General features: G+C 39.4%; 1 protein-coding gene across 3 annotated transcripts; it reads right to left on the bottom strand.

Moving 5' to 3' along the window:
• Positions 1-2,074: 2,074 nt before the first annotated feature.
• Positions 2,075-23,164, bottom strand: chka (choline kinase alpha). Of its 3 annotated transcripts, XM_046393882.1 has the most exons (13): positions 22,633-22,651; positions 20,484-20,592; positions 19,872-19,932; positions 18,358-18,411; positions 12,028-12,141; positions 11,242-11,375; positions 10,060-10,164; positions 9,508-9,566; positions 9,334-9,421; positions 6,900-7,008; positions 6,690-6,796; positions 6,496-6,577; positions 2,075-6,171 (listed from the first exon to the last, which is right to left on the bottom strand). In XM_046393882.1, the coding sequence occupies exons 2-13, from the start codon at positions 20,528-20,530 to the stop codon at positions 6,112-6,114; spliced, it is 1,020 nt and encodes a 339-aa protein (XP_046249838.1). In that variant the 5' UTR covers positions 20,531-20,592; positions 22,633-22,651; the 3' UTR covers positions 2,075-6,111. The 3 variants fall into 3 exon arrangements, with proteins under 3 accessions (XP_046249838.1, XP_046249836.1, XP_046249837.1); XM_046393880.1 differs by lacking the exon at positions 19,872-19,932 and having other exon boundaries at positions 22,633-23,164; XM_046393881.1 differs by lacking the exons at positions 18,358-18,411; positions 19,872-19,932 and having other exon boundaries at positions 22,633-23,164.
• Positions 23,165-24,823: the final 1,659 nt, after the last annotated feature.

The following is a 24,823-nucleotide window of genomic DNA, read 5'->3' as shown; positions in this document are numbered from 1 at the left end:
ATAGTAAAGTTAGGTTGTTAAGAGTAGCTAATAGTGGTCCCAAAAGCAGAACACCTGCTGACCTGAGCATAGATAGATTTAACAAGTAAGTAAATAAGCAATATTTACAATCAACAGCATTTTAGCTGATTTCAGTCTTTCAATCTTTCAATCTGTTCTGTGAGTCCAGACAGAGAAGAAGATAAGAGTTTGACAGAAGGTGGAGACCAGTTCAACAGGTGAGTGCAATGTGGTCAGTGTGTGTAATTTGTCACAACACAAGAGAGCTCATTTGTAACGTTATTCAGCCATTGTTGGTATAGCAACTTTGACTGACTCAGGTAACAACACGTTACATGGCATTTCATGTCTAATAAGAACATAGCTATGTGCCTATAGGCAGCAATAAGACAGTATTGTGTATATGCAGTGGCGGGCCGTGCATTTGGTACCTGTTCTTTCAGTGGGGACATACCTGACTTAGTCCGCCTTTTAATACAACCGCTATCACATCGCAATTATTAGAAAGCAGTCTGGGCAGCCATGTTGGTTTACAAACTCAGGGGACAAGTTGGAATTCCAACTTTCCATCTGTCATTTCTGGCTTCGGAATTTGGAAAGCAACTCAAAAAATGACTTACAGTACGAGTACAAAAGGATCACAACAGTCTCAGGCAGCACAATGTGAAAGGATGCTGTGTTTTGCAAAAGCATGACATTGACTAAGGTGATCTTGCTGGTTGTGTTGCTAATGCTGTTGGCTGCAGCTTCACTCCAACAGGCCAAGTCTGACTCATCACTGCACTCACTGCAGCATTCCACCATCTCACCAGTCTCAATGTCCATTATCTAAATAAACATTCCACATAAATCTGAATTAACTGCTCTACTGTGTACATCACTGCTTTTCTTGTCTCAACGCAAACTGCTTGCTTGTTTGAACTGATGAAGATGAAGATGATAGCTGTTTCTAAAGGGCAAAAACAAGATCTAAATCTTATGCACCACAAGCCATTCCAGGCAGCAATTTTCATTACATCGCTCATTCAAAATGTTGGATTCAACAAATTACTGATACAGCTACTAGCATGCATGTCTCTATGGACAGCAATGACTTCAGATTATTTAAGTCACTGTGCCTAACAGTGGTGGGTCCAATAGGCACTTGGGGAAGCTTAAATAAATTGTTGCAAATTTCTTGTGGAATGTTGCAGTCTCTTTGTTACATAAGATATTTATGTCTTGAATCAGGGCTGTTATGCTAGGTAAGTCACAACCAAAGTTTTTGTTTTTACTGCACTGCTTAGCGTGCAGTTTGACACAGTTTTGGAATAAGTTTCCAATGCTATGCTGATGATACTCAGCTGTATGTGCATGTAAAGGCAGATGATCATGCTTAACTCATAAAACAAGAGCATTTTTTTTAATCTGCTGTGAAACCTCAAGAGTGATGATTGGGTCATCTTTATCAAATTCTTGTTTGGCTTGAACTTGAACTTGAACTCGATCTCTGCGGTATTGGAGGTACTCTGCTGAATGTAATATAATTTCCTAATTTCAGATAAACCTGAGACCCTAATTCACTTTGTTTGTTTCATCAAGATTACTGTGATGTTTTACTTTATGGTCTGCTATATGTAGACAATGTGTCCCCACTTTCTTCCATCTTGAACCATCCTGACAGCCACCAGGTTGTGATGGAGGTGTTTTAACTAGAATAACAAACCTTACCACATTGTGGTGCCAACAACTGCAAGAGGACACAGGACTGATGACTGACCACTTTCGCCCAGCTACCACTAGCCATCCCTGACAACCTGAGAATAGTAACTTACTTCAGAATACAGTAGAACATATACAGCATGTTGACATTCTTGAAAAGGTTTCATCATTTTAAAATTGTCATATTTTATATAATCAAAAATATAATCAGGTTATCCTTGATAATGTAACTACAATCTAATTACACTTTTTTTTTTCAAATGCAATCTGGGCCGATTATAGTTACTTATTTTTTGTAATGTGATTATGTCACTCCATCACATGTGATCCATTACTACCTAACACTGTTTACCAATAATACAAAAGAAACCACTTATCAGTCACTTAATTTCTCTTTAATTTTTATTTGTGCAAAGCAGAAAGTAAATTTACAACAAAATCATTTCTATGCTGCAGCAATTCACCGAAAACTTTACAAAGTATCTTTTTGAGTACATATGCATTCAGTATAGCTGCATAGATAGCAGAGATTATCATGAGTCACATGGTGGTGTAGTTTTAGAGAGCTATAAAGAAGACTGTGTTCTTGAGAGAATGAAAAGGTACATGTTTGTCATTCTTTATATTTTGATAATTTTTAGCATGTCCTCCTTATATTTGTTACTGAATATTCTATACGTTATTATGTAAACAGAAGTGAGAGTGTTACAATTACAGTTTTAATTGAAGAACCAGTTAAATTAAGATTTAAATTTTTTTGGTCCAAAGCATTCGTGAAGGTGATGTAACGATGCAGTGGGCTATAGTTAACAGATCTCAGTGTCCAATTAAAAAAAAAATGGAAAAGACAAACAAAAGTACGGTAACATAGAAATAGTATATAATGACAGCACAGGGCAGAGGATACATTTCAAAAATAAAAGACACCAAAATTAATACAAATTTGGTAGAAGAAAGTTGAATGTTGGTGAAAAAAAATAGGTAATAAAGTAAGGACTATTGCCTCACAAAAGATGTACCAGTAACACCTTTAAAATATGAATAATCATCCAGTATAATTCACTGCACATTCTACTGCTGCATCCCTACTTCCACTGTATCTCAAAATAAATTTAAAACTGTACAATAAACACATTCCAAAGGAAATAAAACAATGAAATATACAATAAAATACATTTGAATGTAAAATACAACCATTCAAAAACTTAAAGAATCACAGTTGAACAATCCCTAACTGTTAAAAAATGAAAATACTCAAGTACATATACTGTGTAATGTTTTTCACTTGGTCCTCAGATCAAAAGTGCCACGGTAGACATTCAAACACCTCTGGATGGTTCCAGCATAAGGTGACAGGTTACAAGAGTTGCATTTATTTTGGAGGCTTCCTCGCTACAACTTAACAGGAATAAACAAGGATATGCATGTCAGCCTAGGTGGTGCTTGCACAGTTGTTATTTGCAGCAGCACAGTCGTACAGTACAGTGCAATGTGTGTTTTAAGATGCATTTCTTCGTGTACATTTCCACAGAAACTCTAACTGATGCATTTTGTGGGAAACAAGGATCAAATCAAGGTGTTTCCAAGCAATAGCAAGTAATACTACCTACCGATCCTTGCTACTTAATTTGATAGTGTTAGTGTGTGTTTGGTTGCTCTAATGTAAACATAAATTATTTACATGCCCAGCTGAATAGTTTAGTACCTAAGTTACACTGGTAACTGAGCCTTACTTCCAAGGCAAAAGATCAGATCATAATAGCTGACACATTAATTTGTGAGGTTACACCGAGAAGAAAGCCTTGCTCATGTCCCCCTGCTGTATGGAAGGTGGCTAATAGGCTAATGCTATTTTGCTCTTAGTGACTCATTCTGCTCTTTGTTGGATTTGGGGAAGTTAACACTTCAACTCCAGCACCTGCACAATGAGATACTTTTTGTTGAGGACATGTAACTTTAGCCTCAGTTTTTTTAGGATAATAATTTTTCATCATCATCATGTATGTGGCCATCAAGTGCATATTTAAATTAAAATGAGTTAGCTGGAAACGCTAAATTATATAAAGCAATCTGCCTACTGTTTCGAAAAGAAAGAATACTGAGTAGTAAATATATATGGTGTTTGACTGACATAGCAATATCTGAACAGATGGGCGTGGCTAAAGATCAGCCAATCTGGTAATTGTGAAATTGTGGGAAAAAAAGTATATCTAGAGAGTTTCAGGCATGGAAATCTATGTTGTCAGTATTAGCAGGCAATTAACAGGCACCGCTACTGTAATGACGCAGCTCATCATTACAGTAGCGGTGCCTGTTAATTGCCTAGCTCATGAGCACTGGTTTCAATTAGAAATTATGTTCATTACGTCAAAGAGCTTTTTCTGACCAAACTGAAAGAGATGCCCAGAAGAGAAAACAAACTAAAAGGTCTAATTTAAAGGCAGAATAATGGCTGTCTTAGCAGCATCATCTGAATGTGCATCAGTGTACAAGAGCACAGTTTTTGGTGTCTGGTGCAATTAATGACTTGAGTGAGGTAGAATTGAGCTGGTCTCAGGATGTTTGGATGGGAGACAGAAGGACAAATTAGTCACAGCATCCCTCTGAATATCACTCCTTTTCAACAAATAACCCACTGCATAGGAAAAAGCCTGAAGGGAGAACCTATGAGGTAAGCCTAACACACAGGGCACAGTGCATCACTGCTCCAGTGCTGAATTCCTTGCACTGAGTAACATTTCACAAAACAACATTTGTGTTTCACAAAGCAGTCTTGTCCCACCTTTTCCATATTCTGAAGTGTTATGTTTCCTCAAATGCTGTTGTATTTTGTGAAAAGCTTTCTGAAATGTGTGTTTTGAAATGTGTTTTGTGAAATGTGGTGTTTTCTGACATTGTCTTTCCTCAGGAGGACCCATAGGGCCACCATACTTTGAACATGCTATAGTAGACAATATGCATAAATGGGCATGTATGGGCTTGACAAGGCCATTAACACCTAAGGCTCAGATCTCAGTAGCATAGTGGTCTTGTTCACTTCTGTTCCATACAGTAAAATCATATTTTACTAAATGCCAATTTAACAGATTCACTTTCTAGCTGCCCAGCTACAACTTATTTCAATATGTAATCTATGCAGAATTCAGATGCGCGGTATGATGTGACCAACAATGTCATCATTGTGGATTATGGATACGATGATAAGCCAACTTGGTAGTAGGCACTTGCACCTAAACGACCAGTGACATCGCCAAAGAATCCATTATCACAATGTGGAAATAATGTACTGCATGATGTATTCTTCAATACAGTGAAAATCTATAAACGTAAATAGCAAAAATATGGTCAGTTGGCGTCCTAGTGTTTGAATTTAGTGACAAGTCCCCAGGCTTATAAAGGATGGCTGGAATGTCTTTTTGACTAAATCAGGCAATGCAATTGTTAATACCCAACATGCAAACTGTGTAGATGTGGATCTACTCACAGTGATTTATCATAATAATATAAACCCACCAGTCTTCTGTTAGTAAAAGTTTGAGCAAATTCACAGCTGACCAGTGTAAGTGTATTATTAGCTAGGAAGCCACAAGTAAACTAGTCTAGTCTAAGTCTAACTTCAATGGAAATACCTCAAGTTTGAGGTCTTTTATTTTGTTTTGGTGGCATCTAACCAGCTGTCCATAAAAAGGAAGCTCAACTATTCACATACTTGAAAATACAACATAACTGTATTTACCCTGGGCAAAAGAAAATGTCAAATTCAACCAGTCAAAAACAAAGCAATTGTGTAATATCTAGAAGTGTAGACATCAATCTGACCTGTTGATCAAAGCATGATTTCACTGGCCAGCAAGTCTGCCCATCAGTAACAGGGCCAGGTCACTGGCACATTCAGATCTATATATAATATACATAGTTAGCATCTGTCTGCTTCTGTAAGCAGGAATCTGCCAGGAGAAGTTCACATTTTTTCAAGCATTCAGAGCATTTCCATAAGGGAATGATCAATACATAAACATTGATGCAATGTTAACATTTCCAATCTAACTGTAACTGAAATCTATCCTTCTCCTGCTCAAAACAAAGCCCTCGTGTTAGTGATATGGTTGGAATAAGGTAGAAGCAGAGAGCAGTTCTGACCAGTGATGAAGGTTAGTACAAGTAGATATTTTCTCTTTCTGTTTTTTTGGCTCTCAGGGAGTAACGCAGTTTAAACTTGGACTGACTTGGCAATGGATTGATTACTTTTAAGCACTAAGCCACATGACGAGATTTTGGCTTTGGTGAACATAACACTAATAGATGCCAGCAAAGCCTCTCGAGGCAGGGAATATAAGTAAAGCGTGGAGTCTTCATCATGTCCCACTCCTGCCATTTGGCTGAATCAATCCACTCAATCATCTCGCTACACTAGACGGCCCAACTCTTCTTCTGCTGGAAGTAGGCATCAAATCTGGCCAGGGCGTACTCCTAAAACACAGTCATCATCAAATTCTTAAATGAAACACTGAGGATACTAAAATAACATACAAGTTCACATTTATGTTAGAAAGAACATAAACATAGGTTACTTTGTAAGGCCATGTTATCACATAAACCGAATATATGTTAAGGAATTTATTTTTGCATATATTTATCCTACAATACTAATTACAAAAAAGGTAGGACACTGTGAAAAAAATATATATTCTATAAAGAGTCCTCAAGCCCAACCAACCTCCTGTAAAAATCATCAACATTAGGATTTGGAAGTTTACACACGAATAATTACTATGTAATAAACCTTTTACTCACCAGGTATCCAAACTTGATGGTGGAGAGCCGAGCCTGGATGATTGACCACAAGCCCCAAAAGAAGTGGGAAGCCAGGGAGAACCTACATGAAAAATCCCATGGTCACTCTGTTATGCTATGTTTTCTTAACGTTTGTATTGTATTGTCTGGTTCAGGTCATGTCAGTTAACACCATGACCTACATCTGAGCTCACCTGTTGACCTCCACGTACAGCTCCTCCTTCATTTTCATTTGGTCCTCTACACTCAGGTTGTCAAACCCAGGATCAGACTCCCGCAGGTAACTTTCAATGAAGTGAAGCTGCATAGAGACAGGACAGGTTCCTATCAGTCAGCAGTCAACACGTAAAACCAAGTTTAGATTTAAAATAAGACCTTAGTGTTTTATTATATTATATACACACCTGCTGGACCTTTGAAGGGTAGGCCTGTGCATTAACTTTGAAGAATGGAAACTCATCACAATTGTAGTCATACATCCATTCACAGAAATGGTTGCCAATATCAAATCCCCTGTGCAGATAACAGAGAGAGAGAGAGAGAGAAAGTGAGAAAAACAATCAGAAATGACTCATGATACCTTTATATCAATAAACACTTTGCCATAACATGGCGTTAATCTATATTTTTTTAGCGTAGCACTGCCTTGAAAGGCAGTTGAAAGCGAGATACGTGTGTGTTTGGTGGTTTTCACACCAAGGTAGTTATGGTTTTTCTTTGAAACCCTGCCTTTTCTCCACCTTTGGGTTTTGTTTGCTCAGCTGAAAACGAGGTCTTGTTTGTTGTTTCTGGGATGTTTACTGACTCTACTTTCCAATCCAGCCTCTAAGCCTTTTGTGAAGTCCAGCCAACTGCACAGAAGCCTTGTGCTTTATGGGTTAAAGGTACATAAACACATTTGATGCTGGTTCATTCTAACCTACCCAAAGCAACGATTCACTGCTGTTTAGTTTTAGAAGACAATATGTAATGTGTGTATGTGCAGCTGGGCAGATTTCCAGAAACTATTTGTCAGTTGATAGAAACTGTTTTATTGAAATAAGCAATCAATTAAAAACATTATTCAAATAATAAACCAAGAAGACAAAGTGTTCAGTTTCCATTTGCAGCAAAAGGCAGGAAGAGCAAATTACAACAAACAGAAGTGGATCAGAAAACAGGGAGGCTCAAACAGGGACCTATGGCGTCAGACCAAAAATATGAAAATATATTCACATTAAAACCTGTCCCTCATTAAAGCTTGTTTCAATTAAAACCCTCTTTTTGTCTTTCACCTTAATGAACGATTTGAAAATTTACTGTAACTACACACAGAACAAAAGGACACCAAGTATGTGCTCATGCCCAAAAGTAGCATTTGCAAGTTAATTCCTACACTGTTATCAGGAATTGCCAACAACATGAAACCTCCCATAGCTCTCAGGGAGTCTATAAACACGACTCATCCCGTAATGTTTCTACATTTAGCTGTCAATGAGAAAAAAGCCAGTATGTGTGTCTCTGTATGTGTGTCTGTTTGTGGGCGTGTTCTTCCTGTACATACATGAAGGCACATATGCTCACATGTTTGGCATGTGTGTGCAGTGGGTCATCTGTGTAGAAAGGGGTCACGTGTCTGCTGTGCAACATATTAGAAGACTTAAAGGGGCCACGCTGAAGGGACCTGCAGGAGGTTGGGAGTGTCCTGTATGCATGTGTTGGACAGAGAGAGACTTGTGTCTCAGATCAACTGTAAGCCACCCCAGTGTGTTCTACAGTGTTGTTTTTGGGAACACATCTGAGGTCACTCAAAGGTGCTCAAGGACTCCTTTTCTGTTCTATTCCAGTCTTTGAGCTATGGTGGAAAGCTACTACACCCCCATCTCCATTAGTAATGTTGACAGGCCTTTACAGCGTCTTTCCATTGGCTCCATCCTGTGCGTTCTCATTGGCCTGCCAAATTCTGGTTACATAACAGCTGCAGTGAACATTGTAACGGGGGGGTCATGAATAATGACTGCCAGGGCGAAATATTGATGGAAAACAGACAAAAACCACAGTACATCCCTTTTCCCTTCATTCTCCCTCAGATTTTGCTTTCCTTCTCTTACTCTATCACTCGCTCTCTTTCACATTCTGCCTCACTGTGAGCTTTCCTCCACACCAGTCTCTTTCAGATACAGAGCCAAGGTTTGTTGGGAGGCAAAGACATGGCAAGAGGATGAGGAATGCAGCAGTTGCAGCTGAGGGAGATTCATCAGAGTATTTGGATCATACACTACTTACTGCACTACTTCTAGTTAAAAACATGTGCCTCATTCAAAGTATGGAGCCCCAGTTGTCCAATATTAAATACATAAATAATGAAATAAATAATTGCCTGAATAAAATGAGCAGGTTATAGATCTGTTTTAAAAAAGAAATTTTTAAAACAGAACTCATTATTTTGAAATACAATGTTGGAAAACAAGAATGATTGTTTTCCTATTTACAGCTTTATAGCACTTCACTATGTTTCACAATTTTAAGTAAAGCAAAGTAAATTTTTAAGTAATTTCCTAAAACAGCTAGCACGGTAGTTTTTTGTATTTGATACTCAAACAGTGCATTTGTTGGGGATTACTTTGAGCTGTGTATTTGTACAACGAGAATTTCCCGCAGCAGACTGCCGCATTTGGGAATGACTCAAAACATGTCATCCAGTGCAGCAGTGTGACTCACTGATGCATTTTTAATAGCTTTTGGACAACAATGGAGCTCTATGGCACAGAGGAATGAGATATACCAGGCTCTGGGTACACATAATACTTGTGCAGCATCATTTCATTCAAACCTGTCTCACAGTAGTCCCTAACTTACCTATAATTGTAGCTGCTGTACTCAAAGTCAATGAGCATCAGCTTCTGTTTGTCTGAGCTCTGGCGACCCTTCAACAACAGAATGTTTCCTGAAAGCAATACACACAAAGGTTATTTTCAGTGAAAGAGAAAAATAAATTTACAGTGTATAGGGACCACCGAGTGTGTGCTTTACCTTCTTGACAGTCATTATGGCAGAAGACTACAGGAGAGTGGGTGGACTCCAGCAGAGACCTGAACAGTTAAAAAAAAATAAAATAAAAAAAGAGGACGATCATCCAGCAGGGTTTAAAAAGCTCCTTATCCTCCTAATCTTTTAGCATCTTTATATATTGTCCACAATGAGCCCTATACATTATAATACAGGTTTTCCCAGGTAGAAACACAGTTAAGGGAACAATTTAAAAAGGAACAGTCCCAAAATGCCAGCAAAAGTTCTTTAGAGACAACAGATGGTGGTTCCTTTGGATTAAAGGCTTAACACAAAATCAGTAGCTGGAACAAATGAGTGGTTTGACCCCCTTACCTGGCAGTTTGGCTAACATTCACAATGCTAAGGACAAGAAGCCAAACCTCCACAAAGTAGTGCATGATCATAATGACCTGGTCATAGCACATAGAGTGCAAGGTGAGTTAACGGGGCTGGTACTGGTACAGATTCATCCGTGCATGACTCAGTGCAGTGTTATGGTTCTATACTGGTTTGTGTGTTAGCGGTGGAACATACTTGAGCATATCCATCTCCTGTGGAAGGTTGTAGCTGAGCAGGCGGTTGAAGCGACGCAGATGGGACTCTCTGGCAAAGTTCAGCCTCATGACTTGGTTCAAGTACCTGTTGAGAGTGTTACACACACATCTAGTTACTCAAAAACATTTTTGTCTTATCTGTCAAAGCAAAGTGACACGGAGTGAAGTCACGATCATGTGAAAGTGTGACCGTGCTCTAAATACAATTCAATGTCAACCTGACTCATTGATAAGCACGATGCCACAGCTAGATTATCAGAGAATGAGAGTCAGAGGTAATGAGGACGTCACCGGAGCTGATGACAAAATATCTGTGTCTTTTATACAGTCAAGACAACAGGGAGGAGAAAAAAAAACCTGTGGTTTGTCAGATTCATTGGAAAGTAGGAAAAATATTTCAATTTATACTCTCATTTTCTTTATGTAGATAATCCTGCAATTACCACTTGTAACCACAGTGTTAGCTGTTCAACAGCAGGTAAGTATTCTTCCTCTAATAAGTGGCTAACTTGTTTAGCTTACAAGTTAAAGTAAGCTAGTAAGAACTGTTGTTACTAAAGTGAGTTAAAAACAGTAACATTTGCTATTTTAAGTATTTTATTTTTTAAAAGGCTTTTCAAATTGAGTTTTGGAAACAGAAGTAAGAGGATGTTAAATACTGATCATGATCTAATATCAGATTGCCTGCTCGTACTACATATATGTTTCTGATCTCTGAATGCTCATTCTATTCATACCTTGAAATTAACCAAATACATTGCATGGCAGGAAAAATGACTCATGTTTTAAATTACTGGAGCAGGACAGTGGACTTTATCACCACACGTTGACAAATATTGTGCAATGTAAACCTTGTCAACATCCAACAAAATAAACCGGAAAGCTCTTCAAACAGGAATATAACGATAAGGCACCTGACACCTCATAGTTGATAAGACAAGTAATCAGTACAGTCCATCATATCTGCAATTATAGGTTAAACTGCAGCTTCAGATCTGTTCAGTCTGTCATCGGTCTTTCATTTCATGCAGAGGTGTACGGTGAACAGGTGTTAGCCACATAACACATAGAAAGAGCTTCAGGAAATCCTTAAATATGAGACAGGACACAAGCTGGGGCAGGACAGGACAGGGCGGGATGAGACAAGACTTGAGTGACTTACTTGTCCATGGTTCCAAACAGCCACTTGGGTTCCTTGTTGAAGGGCATCCTCATTCCGTGAAACTTGGCCATCTTCTCTGCCACCTCCGCTGAGATGTTGGGGTCACTTAATTCACAGGTGTCCAGTTTACGGCTCTGTTAATGGGGGATTGCTTAATTTTATTCAGCTACATGCAGTTTATTGAGGTTATGAAATCCTACAGGGCGAGATGACCTCCGCTGAGGTCAGAATGAATTTCTCATGTATAAAATGAACTGTCAAACACAGTACACAGTGTTAAGCTACAGAAGAGCAGCTGTTTTATGGTGTATTAATTCTCCCTGAACATGAATCTGTGATGCATCATTGAACAGTACAGCACACACCATAGAACATCATTTATTCCCCAGCTGTCAAAGCTTAACTTTAACCTTTGTCATTACAAACTTGACCCAAAAGGTAACTGAAGATAGAAGATAAGAAGAAGAAGAAGAAGATAAGCCAACATGCTGTCACTTCTCTGTAAAATCCTCTCAACTCAGATTCAGGTCATATAAGGAGGGACAAAATACCTATTTCTCTTGTAAAATAGTCTAAAATTGGCAAAATTTTAAATTACATCATGAACTAACTGATTAAAGAATCCTGTCAGCAAATAAAGTTTGACAAACTGTCCAGAAATTCAGTGCCAGATCACAGAGAGCATAGGGTGTTTATAGTATTTTGTCCACCCCTATTTGAAGTGGTCATACAGTACATATGGATAAACCCACAGTAACACATATAAACAACAACATGGTGACTTACAGGGACGTACTGCTCCAGTCGGCCTTGAGGGAAAATACCATAGAGTTTAGGACCCAGGTCCCTCTCCGCCAGGATGGCAAACATCACACTCTCCAACACCATGGCCTCCGCCCCCTGAAAGCACACAACAGTAAAAGACTTAAGAGCTTGACATGTCCAAGTATCAGAGCAGTGCACACCACCACCACCATCACCTCCACGACTATGCACTGGAACTAGAACACGCAGCAAGAACAGAATGAGAAATTGTGACAAAGCGCTTTTTCCAGTCACAATGTTGAAAACCTCAAAGTCAGAGTGAGTAAATGTCAGCTCCTTTAGGACCCCACCACTGCCAATGCAAGCTAGTATACAGAGAGGTAGCAACAATGTTACCCAGAGGATAAAAAATGTGTTGGTAAAAATCTTAAGGCCAATAACTTTAACTCCTATTTTGCTCACACTGAGATTGAAGGTAAAACATTCTCCTAAATTTACATCCTGAAGTTGGCAATTAAAATTCAGAATGATTTAGCGAGTAATGTGAAAGATGTGGTTTTCCAAGGTGTGGTTATACTACAAAACACAAGACAGAGTTTAATAAATCTCAAAATGTGCTCCTCTGACATGAGAACATTACTTCTTTTACCTGATGGATAATTCCAGTGTAAAACAATTCTCATGTGGTTTTAGTAGGTTTAGTAATGTCATTCTAGGAATCTCATATCACAGATTGTGTCCTTGTGCACAAGTAAGGATAATTATACCTTTGTATTAAAAGTTAATATATTTTTTTATATATGTGCATATTCAGACATTTAAAGTATAGCATTATATATTCTCTATAATGCGACTGCTCTGCATTCAGATTTTATCTGTGCATGGGAGACACATACATTTCAAAGGTTTCAAAATAGGCAGACTAGCTAAGGTCCAATGTGAACATGTCTGAATATTAGCAGGGGAAAGTGAATGTCTGAAAGGGGCTTAAGTGGAGATCAGGGGGTTGAGGGAAAAGAACAAAGTGAGAGAGAGGAAAAATGCTGTGGTTAGGGTTAGTTGGGTTTGCTTGTCAGAGTGACGAGGAGAACACAAGAGCAAGATTAAAAGTGCCAGGAGGAGTTGGCCTACTCAGAGCACCAGTCACAGCTGAAGCTGCTGAAGCAGACAGAACAGCCTTGTATTTCTCCCTTTATCTGAGAGAAACACAAAACTCGCACATCAACACACGCAGCCTGGAACCCAGCAGCGGCTCAAGGTTAACTTGGAGACATTCTCTCATACCAACACAAACATGACTCCTGGAGGCTGAAAGACTAAAGCTGTGTGCTGGCTTCTCATCCACGTGATTCAGCTTCAGTCTATTGTGTGGGGAGGACAAAAAAAAACCAAGTTTCTCACCAAACAGGCAGGAGGTCTTTAGCAGTGGAGAGGAATCTCTAACTAATTAAAACTAGACAAATGACAAAGCGAACAGGTCATTGTACAAGTGATTCATTACGTGGGAAACTGAAACTACCATTAGTGAAGCTGTATTTCTGACAGCAGGTCGTAGAGGCAGAGTTGCAGTGAAGAAAGCTGAAAAGCAACAAGCTATCAAGAAAATTTTCTTCCATTCATATTTTTAGTAATTTTTTAACTAGAGTACCTTATGCCTGACAGCTGAAAACAGGCATGCTCAAACTTTTGTGCAGAGAAGTGGCTCTCCTTGTTTTAATTCAAAGAAGGAGAACGTAGCTGCCTCCAGATCAGCGCTGCCTATGTGATATGCATGGATCTACAAACAGTAGTTGTGAACCTCAGTGGATTAATTCAGAGCCAAGGACACCTTCTCCATGACGGAAACTTTTCTGTAGCATGAAAATGCGAAATAAACTCACTCTAATGACAGTGGGCTCCACTAATCCACTACCTCACTGTGGTTCATCCTCATCCTCCACCTCTGGAAACAGTTGTATAATATCTTTTATTGCTCTGAAGGAGCTTTGCCAAGTCATAGTGATGTCATCAGGGTTATTTCAGCTTGGGCTGAAGACCACAAATTTACAACATAAAACCTGCATGACAGACGTGACAGATTCTATTGAGTTTCATTATGGGAAATGTATTATCCAGAGCTTTTGGAATTTGGGCCTTGCTGTTGACCAAATGGCAGGATCTTGGTGATGCTTTGATTTAATGTTTTTTTGTCTTTCTAAAATCCCCTATCTTAACTCAGGTGACAGACTCAACTGTTGGAGTGCCCCTTCAATGACAATGACAGCGTTTAATGTTTCTATTGACTGCAATGTTTCTCAAGAAAAGATTTTCAGTCACTGAAACCTCTAAGAACAAAACAAACGCACCAATGTCATACCTGTTTCACCAAACCTTTGAAGTAGCAGTTTGTTCTGTTTAGCTAGCAATTAACAAAGTAAGCTTCATCCACTACGAGATGGAGCTGATGTTAGATTAAGTTCACAATATGTGTATAATCTTTCAGGACTGCAAAGGTGCTTTTGTAGGTGCAACTACACCAAAATCGCATTTTCATGAGAGTTTTAAATTTACCAGCTAATGCTGCAACCTGCTGCACTCCAATTTAACCCTTGAAAGCTACAAAGGAAACCAGTGTAACATATTACTATCTTAACCATCTTAAGTGAATAGTCTTCAGATAAATAGCTGCAGACAAACAGAGATTTGGATTGGCCTCTGGCTGACTGCCAGGGAATGTGCTTCAAACTGAGCATCCAGCAGGAAGTCATCTTAAAGGAAACAACAGTGCCTGCTTTGTGGCACATTATGTTACACATTATTTTGTGTAACATAACTCTGCAAAAATATTTCTCAAAACACCGTACTGAACCACCTACAGAGAAACTCAGCGCTGAACTCTTAAGCTTACAGTATCTTGAACTCTTAACCTCAGGAGATGCTGGTATATTTATTATATTTTTTTTTTTTCAGTTTTATTCATTTTATCAATCCCAAACTGGGAAATTACTTCTCTGCATTTAACCCATCATTGTGATTGAAACACACACACATTCAACATGCAGTGAAACACACAGGAGCAGTGGGCTGCCATTGTCAGGCACCCGGGGAGCTAGCCAACAAGCCGCTTCTCAAACCTGTAGGCCACTATGAGGTTTACGATTTAAATAGGGCACCAAATAATAATTTTCACGTTCTAATCTGCCACATTTTTGCCAATGCCAATATATATATATATATATATTTTTTTTTTTACCTTTACTTGATTGTCTATAAAAAGTCAGAAAAAGGCTTAAAAAAGTTAGCATTTTGTTAAACCTAAGGTAGCAAATTCAAATTGTTTGTTTTGTCTGACGAACAGTCCAAAAACCAAAGACATTCAGTTTACAATTTGAAAAAAAATTGCAAATTGCAAATCCTACCATTTAAGAATCTGGAACCAGGATATCATTACAATTACCCAATTACCCAACAGTTGCTCATTTATTTTCTGCTTATCAAATAATGAATGGATTTATGTTTCTGCTCTGAGAACTTAGAGTGAAGCAATGACATCTGCAAACAAAAATCAAAATCCATTACATACTCTATATGTAAGCTTATTAAGAAAGAAGAATTAATCTTTCTCTGAGCAAATAACCACACTGCAGACATCCTTGAACATCTTGAACAAATAAAAAAATCTGTCTCCTGAACAGTGTTCAGCACATTCTGCTACATCCCCAGGGCGTTTGTTCAGAGAACATGCCCCATCGTTATGTAACGCCTTATCTGCGGAATGCTGATCACATGTGGTTTCAAATCCTCGATGTGAATTATCCATATTACCATAATCATCTTGACACACATACTTCCTGACAACAAACCAGCAACCTGGCTGCAAAGCAGAACACAGGCTCAGACTCTTACGGGGACAGCGTATAGGATGTTTTCCTTCACTATATCATCTTGTTACCACAGCTGTATTGACCCAGATTTGCAGAGTCCAGCTCTCATATGGCCTATCCTTCTGTATATGCAGAGCTTCACTTGGTTTGTTCTAACCTATTTTGCTATGCACTGAGTTAACAGTTTGTGTGTGATCTCTATCAAAGTGATAATCTTTACAAACCTGCTTCATTCTGAACATCTGAGGACAGTGCGGTGCAGTCACCACTGCTTCACTGATAGGTGCACAAGCAAATGACACTGTCTTTTGCTAGCAGAACCCTTCAACTCAGTGAAAAGAGGACGAGTTTGAACTCCTTCTCATGTGGGACCCCATCACTCATAGTCAGATGCAGGTTGAGAGAATAACTTACAGGCCTTAAAATCATATTCTTGATTCAAATACCAGTGTGTGCACCGGGCCGTTCATCCCTTGTCTTACATGTTTATGTTTATGTTCATGTTCATGTTTATAGCCTGTAATAGTGTCCCACACAGTGACCCTAGTGGTTCCACAAGCCCTGCAGTCCTACATCAATCTCAGTTTAATTTCCTCTGACCTCTTTTAAATGCCAGTGTTTGTTTTAGCTGTTTAGCTGTTTGATTTGGCTTTCTCTGTCATACATGTCTTCCACCCGTTCAAAAGTTAATAATCAACAGGTCATAGATGTCTAGCCAGCTCACCATTCAGACAGAGTAGTTGTAGCATTCCTGACAAGCCCCCTCCCCTCTTCCTGTTTTTGGACAGGAAAGAGAAACTTCCCAGAGTAAATCTGAATATCCTATTGAATGAATAGGAGGTGCCACTGCCTGGCAGTTGACATAGACTCTGGGATCATGCTCTCTGTGGATATTTCATTATATCTGAACTTCTTACACCAGTCCCATATCATCTGTTTCTGAGACATTTGGTGTCTGGCCTTAGAGTGAAGCAGCAATGCACTGGGCACTGCTGACAGCTGCTGCTTTAACCCGAGTACTTATCTGTTCTGTTCTGTGTGTTAACAAACCAGGAAGGGGATCATTTATTAAGTACAGACTGGCCAATTCCATCTGAACTGATCAGAACCAGTCTGAGTTTGAAGTGAATCCATGTCAAAGTACAGATTAGGACTTCAATATATACATACTATTAGGCAACACTCGCTGACCTTCAGCACAGACATATTATTACATAAATATACTCACACATGAACCAGTTAATAGCTGGTAAGATGAGGAGAGCTGAGCAATTTACTGGTCTATCTCTACTGGTGTTAACATGGACTCTGTTACCTAACACTAACCAATGGTTAATATTTTTGTTATCTAATACTCAGATAGCTCAAACAATGAGCTTCAAATAATAGCTGGGCGCGTACAAATATATTTTCACAGCACTAATTCAGCACATCAACAGAGTCTGCCAACACTCACCACCCCACTGCTATGAATTTGTTCTTGAACAAAACAACTGTGTCATTCACCATATTTACTGTCATTTGTACACTGTCCACTATGTCCTTTGTTTTCATCTGCAGGGTGTGTGACATATGTGCTGTTGTGACGTGTGAAATATCCTCACAGGGATTACAACAGTGTCATCCTGTCTAAGCCACACACGGTTTATGCTGACCAGACAGCATTGTTAGGGAAGGTGGATTGAGGTAAGGCCATCCTAAGATACTGACTGCAGGTCAGTTCTGCATTAGCCTCACTGCTAACCGAAGGCTGGATTAGCAGAGAGGGAGGAACAGCACTTGAGTGGAAAATTGGTTGATGACCTCACCTCGACCACATGACAGGGAGTTGTCGTTCAGCCTGGTAATGTGAGGTTCAAGCGTCATGATCACATGATGTGATGCAGGGTAAAGGAATTTCTAGGTCATTGTATGTGAGGTCAGTGATTCAGGCTGCCAGCAGGGACTCTCTGTAATACTGCATTCATGTTGCTTATTTGGTACTTTTGCGTTGGTACATACTGCTCTGAGTATCACGTAAATTTTCCTCAGTTGAGCTTTGCAGCTCATTTCAAGCCAGATGAAATCATTTTACTGAGAGTTTTTAAATTGGGTTTGTTTGATGTGTACGCTGCCCGCATTGAAGGACATCAGTGACTGCGGCATTTCCCAACTCATTTTTTACAGTCATGCTGTGTCCGATGTTAGTAAGAGGAGAATGACATTAAATCGATTCTGAACTTAAGTTCAAAAACCCACAGGGTTACGATAGTTCAGCCTCCTCTGTAATATGCTTGAAACAACTGGTGCCTGAGGAGGTCAGAAGGCTCTGACCAATCACAATGAAACCCCGTCCCGACAAAGATGTCAACATGAGTAAGAGGAGAATTTAGGGAAACAAAAGAGAATCTAGGGATGAGATGGTGAGTGTTGGTGACTGGATGAACACTTGAGTGATGCTCCGGGCAGAGAAACATGCTTTACGATGGCACCAACATCAGTTACTTACTTGGAAGTGATTTTCTTTGTTTGACTGTCGGGAATCCCCTTTATTACAGGACATCTATCAACAAAAGAAAAAGGAAAGAACTATCCATGAATACATGAGATGCCGTCCATGAGCGCCAACATCAAGACCCAGCCATGCCCGCAGCGCAGACAGCACGGTATGAGTTCAAACACACACCAAGTCTTTTGGACATGACGGTGCAGAAGATTGGTAAGACTAATCACTGTGCTCCCCTGACTACGTGCTTAACACAACAGCCAGAAAGAGAGACAAAGACAGCAAGGGTTACCTCTGAGGGGGAGAGAAATAAAACAATATTCTGCTGCTGCTGGTGTTACACTTTACTGTGGTTTACATATTAAAACCGGGGTTAAAAATATAACAATTTATTTAGTGAATTTACTCACTATCGAATGTGGTATTGACATATTTTCATTGCTAAGAAACGCTGTATTCAGCATAGTCAGGCTTTGTTTAATCATTAGTAGCTATGCACTCTGACAATGACATCTGAGTTCCTTAATCATATTAGCTTTTTGATTAGACATAACTAATTCCTGAGATGCTGTCCTGTCCTGACAGAGACGGCCGTAGTTACCTTGGTGAAGGACACTGTACTTTCGCTCTCTCGGACATCTCTAGCAATAAAAGCTAACGGCTTATACAGCCATTAGCAATTACACAAACTTTAGTTAATACTTAATGCAGGTCTCATCACGCATCTAGTTAATGTGCACATGGAAAGTAAATCACTTAATGTCTGCAAATAACAAATTTTGAGGCTGAGAAAGCAGTGGGAGAAGAGCTCATATTGCTGTGTCTTCATTTTGTCTTGGACTTTAATTTATCACTGAAGGCTGGAACAAACAGCGCGTGCTAAAAGCAACACCTCAAATGATGAAACACCAGCAAGAGATTAGAGTGTGCTGTTTTCGGAAATCTTGTGCAAATGTTTTGAAGTCCTTGAACTCTTGTCATTCAATACTCACAAGTGAAATCAATCTGTTGCTACATGTGATGATGACTAAAAAGTTATCTTTGGGGTTCTTCTGTTACACTTAGCAATACTGCAGGAAGTGTCTTCCGTAGAGGCAGCTGGGATCGTGAACTCTGGACACGCCAGCCACATCATGTTAGTGATAAAAAGGCGCTATCTCTTTGTGTTAACTGCAACCACTGTGGCTCTGCAGGAAACAAACATTATCTGTCTGTTTTTTGTGTAAACTGTGAAGCAATAACAAGCCAAATTGCATATTGGTGAATAACTTTTCTTGTTACTGTTTTGGTTTTTTACCTGAGCGAACTGTTTGTCCACTAGTTCAAAATTCAGCTGACTTCTTAACAATTAAGAATCACAAGGCAGAGATTTAGAGGAGAAAAGAGACAGACAGTGTTTCAGCACGTTGATTTTCCTCCATACTGTATTTTCCCAGCATTGTCAGCCAGGGTTGTGCTACATGAGTGTGTGTTACGTCTTTGTATTAGGCTGAGATTTCAGAGATCTCATACTGTACCGTGTTTTTTGGTGGGTTCACCTGGGAACAAGAGTGCCCAAGGCACGCTCCTTTGGGAAGCCTACGGCAAAGAACACATGCATGTACAGCCATGGGGGTACATCACCATGTACAACAATGGCTAACACGCGCCCATACATACATACACACACATACACGCTTGAAGGCATAACTACACATGCATGCATACATTAACATACGCACAACAACCTCTGGTGGTCGCACTGTCACATCACACAGTTGTATGTCTTATCATTTCTCTTTCTCTTTATCGTCTGGTTTCTGCGATTATCAACTCAGGCTGTAAAGTAACCTTTGACCCCAGTTACATGAGCCAACAGTGTGATAAAGGTGGACAGTCAAACATTCTTATAGGTTATAGAGTAGTTAGTTAAAAGACCATCAGTGTGTGATTTTTACATTTCTGCTGTTCTTTGTGTGTGCCGTAGGGTAGCACGTATCTACATTAAAAGCAGCTAAACTTTAATAACTACAGACTAATAACTACACACAACTGAGGAAAACTTTCTCAGACACGACAACACGTCCTTGTAGAGAGTTTAGACTTTTGACCGTCTGTCAGAGGTAAGCGCTGAGTAATGTGACTCCCACCTGCAGGATGGCCCCATAGAGGCGCAGCAGGATGCTCCTTGGCTCATCCCCAACAGGGTCCAGGCTGTCAGGGAGGCTGCACAGGAAGAGCTTGTTGCTCAGACCACCCCTGTAGGACAGACAAACAGACAGCCAGTGAACATGATGAACGAAAACACACAGGTGAGGGATTACATAGGGATTTCTAAATTGTTATTCCATTAACACTTTGCAGTAGGTTTTTAACGTTGGGCTGATGCAAAAAATTTTGAAACCAGTTTAAGGCAAATAACAGATCAAACCCATGAAAGGCTATTAATGAGATTGTAGCAGCACCACAATCAGACCAAGTAAGTTCATATATCAGACTGCATCCAGGAGACATTCAAACTCATTTTAAAAAAGTCTGAATAACACTCTGAATCAAACAATTTTTTTTTCCTAGTGCTTTTGGTGAAAACAGGTTAAGAGTGAGCCATCCAATTCCCCTCCCATCACTGTTAGATAGATAGACAGATGACTTTATTCATCCCCGAGGGGAAATTAGGTTGTCATAGCAGTCCGGTATATTTGAATACAATAAAACACACAATGACATGCTGAGAACTGTGCATGAGCTGTGCCTGAATTGAGACACACGGAAAGGTGTTTACGCACCGAGGTCCTTAACTTGAATGCACCGATAAATCCCCGTGAATGCCGCAGAGTCATACCATGAATGTCCGACTGTACCCTTTCCAAATGCCAGATGTTAAGTGGGTGATAGTGACTTTATTGTCCAGTGTGACTGGGCTATGAGTGACTGTGCTGTGTTGGTATTTCTCACAACAAACCATCAAGTGACCTTTTCATCTAAAGTTTAGCATCAAAGTAAAATATGCTGCCTCGTGCAAATTGAGAAAATATCAAAACGTTATGTACAAGTAAACAGGTTTCAATAATTATGTTATTCTGTTATGCAATTTGTTGTATAGTTTTCACACATGCCCAGTCAGAAACACAGCCTTTGACTTTTGGACAGACTCAACACAAGGCATTTTGGGATTGCTACTGAATGGCTAACAAATATTCTATATTCTATAACAACAATAACTGTTTTCAACTGGGAAAATTTGATGAATAATACAGATTATCCTTTACAGACATTCAGTGTTGGATTTGTCATTATGGATATGGATATAATCACACTTGACACACATCTTGAATTTCCCTCGGGATCAATAAAGTATCTATCTATCTAAATATGCAATATGACGATGTGATTAAACAAGGACTGCAGTCACATTGTCATATTTCTTATTACTAATGCAATTAATTGGCTTTAACACCTTCAGCACAGGTTGCAAATATTTAAAAAAAAACAACTTCCAGTTCAGTCAGTTTACGCACAATAACAACAGTTTAAGCACCAGGCTCAGGGACCACCAGAGAAACTGAGAGAACCCTACAGGTTTCTGCTCCTTTACTAAAACTATACTATTGAGCTCAGTCAAATGTAGAACTAAAATCTTAGCCTCACAAGCTCAACTAATGCCTGTGAACCCTCACATAATATTGTTGTAGGTTTGGTAGGTATACTATACAAAGGACAATTTCGTAAGAATTATAACAGCAGTTTTGCTGAGCCTGAGAGCCTCATCAAAACCATTTGGACAGACAACAACTTAAGAGGCTACTAAAGCAAATAAGAACAATTTGACACCATTAATGATCTCCCAGTGTCCAAAAACCACCGCATTTACACGCAAAATTTCACTTAAAACAGAAATAACGTTGCACTATACCAATGCTTTTAAAATGTTAGGCCAGTGGTTATAAAAGCAGTCAAATTGCTTTCTAAATTGGAAAACACAACATCAGGATTTTAACTTTCTTCGTCATCAGGTCCCAGTTTTTGGGACTTGGCACATGGACAGTGGTTGTCTCTCTGTCTGTGTCTCGGAATTTAGGGACATAAACTGAGATTTGCAAGAACAGCCAGAGCAACTCCAGGTTGATCTTCACTACAGTCTGTTCAGGTTCAGTACAATGCTATAGACATAACCTATTGTTTTACCCTTAGCCGCCTGGCTGTTACATCATGAGCCCGGGCGGTATCATGGCAGCCTTATCACTCTAGCTTGAACCAGCTGGGCCAGTTTCATTAAACAAGCAAATGAACACACTGTACCTTATAACGGTGATATGAAAATCCTCCTCAGACAGGCTTTTCCAGGCACCATGCAGAAACTCTCTGCACCACAGATAAGCCTTGTGCTGGGTGTCCAGGTCTGGCTGGTCAGGGCGGGCCAGCTCTTTACAATCCTCCTCGGTATTAGGCTGGACTTGCAGGGCGTTTTCGGTCACCAAAAGACCCAGAGACATGGAGGGGGAAGAAGAAACCCCGTTGATAAATTTGGTTTTCATTTTGGTTTTCAGAAAAAAAGAATGAAAGAAATGAGACGCAAATTTTCTGAACTGAATATCCCTCTGAGCAACTAAGCTGATTTTTAGCCCGCGTTTGTGACGCAGGAGGATTTATTTCAGTTTTTCGGTGACAAATTTCTTTTCCCCCGGAAAATTTATAAAGCACAGAGTGTTGTAATTTGTTTCTTTTTCTCTGTTATTCGAAATGCGATGTGTTGTTCCAGTTTTGTTGAGAAGTCAGTTGACGAACCCAAGCAGTGAACACTGCACCTACTGGCATAGAATGAATAAAGTATGAGGGACGCGCCGATTATTAACAACGGGGCGGGGCGGGGTCACATGACATGACCGCGCCCCTTCTCTTCGCTCATTGGTTGGATTGGACACAACCCCACGAGACCAAAACAAACCGGAGGATGCCTTCAGAGAGTATCGGATATGCAGAAAATTTCTAATGTCAAACATGTCATCCATAGAAAAATAAATAAATATATGCCCTTACAGGCCAATCCAGGTACAAATGTAAAATCTAATGTGATCTAATACAACAGCTTTTCTATATATTCAGCCTTTACAAAGACAATAATGTTCAGTTTTGATTGAGTGTCAAAGAAGCATTAATTTAACTACATTTTTATTATTGAAGTTGTAGTGGCTTATATGGCTTAGACTTGTATTATATTACTAATATTGTGTGCAACCCATTAACTTATCATTTGACAGCTTTTTTAATTTTTGTATATATTTTATTTAATCTTGTACACATTTACCAACAAGCAATGTTGCCTGCAATATTTTTTTAAAAATGTGTAATAAATGTATTACATGCACCCAGCAGCATATTGTACCTGGTGGAATTTGCATTGTAGCCTAAACAAACATGACTTTGTTTACACTCAACATTTTTCATTCATTTTGTGTGAAACCTTGAGGTCTTTTCCCCAACTTTTAAAAGATTTGCAAACCTCACTGTGAGTATTTTGAATCCTACATTGATAAGATGTTTGTTAAAAATCATTGTCATCCCCTGCGGTTGCACAGGGTTTGTGGTGTGTTCAACCAGCACGAGTCCACGTGCACGTGCTGGTCGAACAAAGGGCTGGACTGCTTGTAAAAACACCGCTTCACAAGAGTGTTGAATGGAAAAACTCAAAGGCGGACCGCCCAAGGAGTCCAGTTCTTTTCTTTTCTATTCTTTTTGAAAGCTGGCACCAAAACAGCATATTTTAGCACGTACATATTTCAGAGTATTACTCTAAGGATCCAGTCATAAAGGGGTGATCAGCTTCCTCTTTTTCTTTGGCTGCAGAAGGAAAGGCACAATCTTGAAATAAATTGCAGGAAGGCACACATGACTTAACTGCAGTGAAATGTCACAGGTCGCAAACCAACCCTGCCCCTGCTTCAGCAGGCTACCTCACTTTATAGTCTGTAGCAGCTTTTTTGTATACTTTTTGTGTAATTGCTGATACACATTGTTGAAAATAGGGCTCATTTTCTCAAAACACCAAACTCAATTTACAAATCCTCACACCCAAAGTGCAAAACACCTCATATATCCTGCTGCAAAATTAAGCCTTTAAGCCTTAAGCCTTTTGCTCAGTTTAAAGCAGTTTTCATCTTTGGTGATGTGATTGGCTGCACCTGCCGTCACACAGCTGATTTACATAATGGTAAACCTTGTGCACTCGCTGTAGTTTTTTTTCTACATTTAGTTTGTTATCCATTTGATCTTATACACATTGCACATACATCAAACATAACTGATTACACATAGCTTTTGTTTTACACAGCATACTCATGTTTAATTGGTTGGCAAACACAATTGCAGTAAACATGAAGGAGAGCTCATTCAGATTTTCAGTGCAAGGTCTCAGCAGACAAAACCACACACGTCCAGTGGATCACAGGTGACGACTGAGATAGACTATTTTTTGTGTGAGTTTATTCATTAC

Source organism: Scatophagus argus, chromosome 7 (genome assembly GCF_020382885.2).
Source record: "Scatophagus argus isolate fScaArg1 chromosome 7, fScaArg1.pri, whole genome shotgun sequence".
NCBI classification, from domain to species: domain Eukaryota; kingdom Metazoa; phylum Chordata; class Actinopteri; family Scatophagidae; genus Scatophagus; species Scatophagus argus.
Note: the sequence above shows the minus strand (reverse complement) of the source record. Positions and strands in the feature narration are given on the sequence as shown.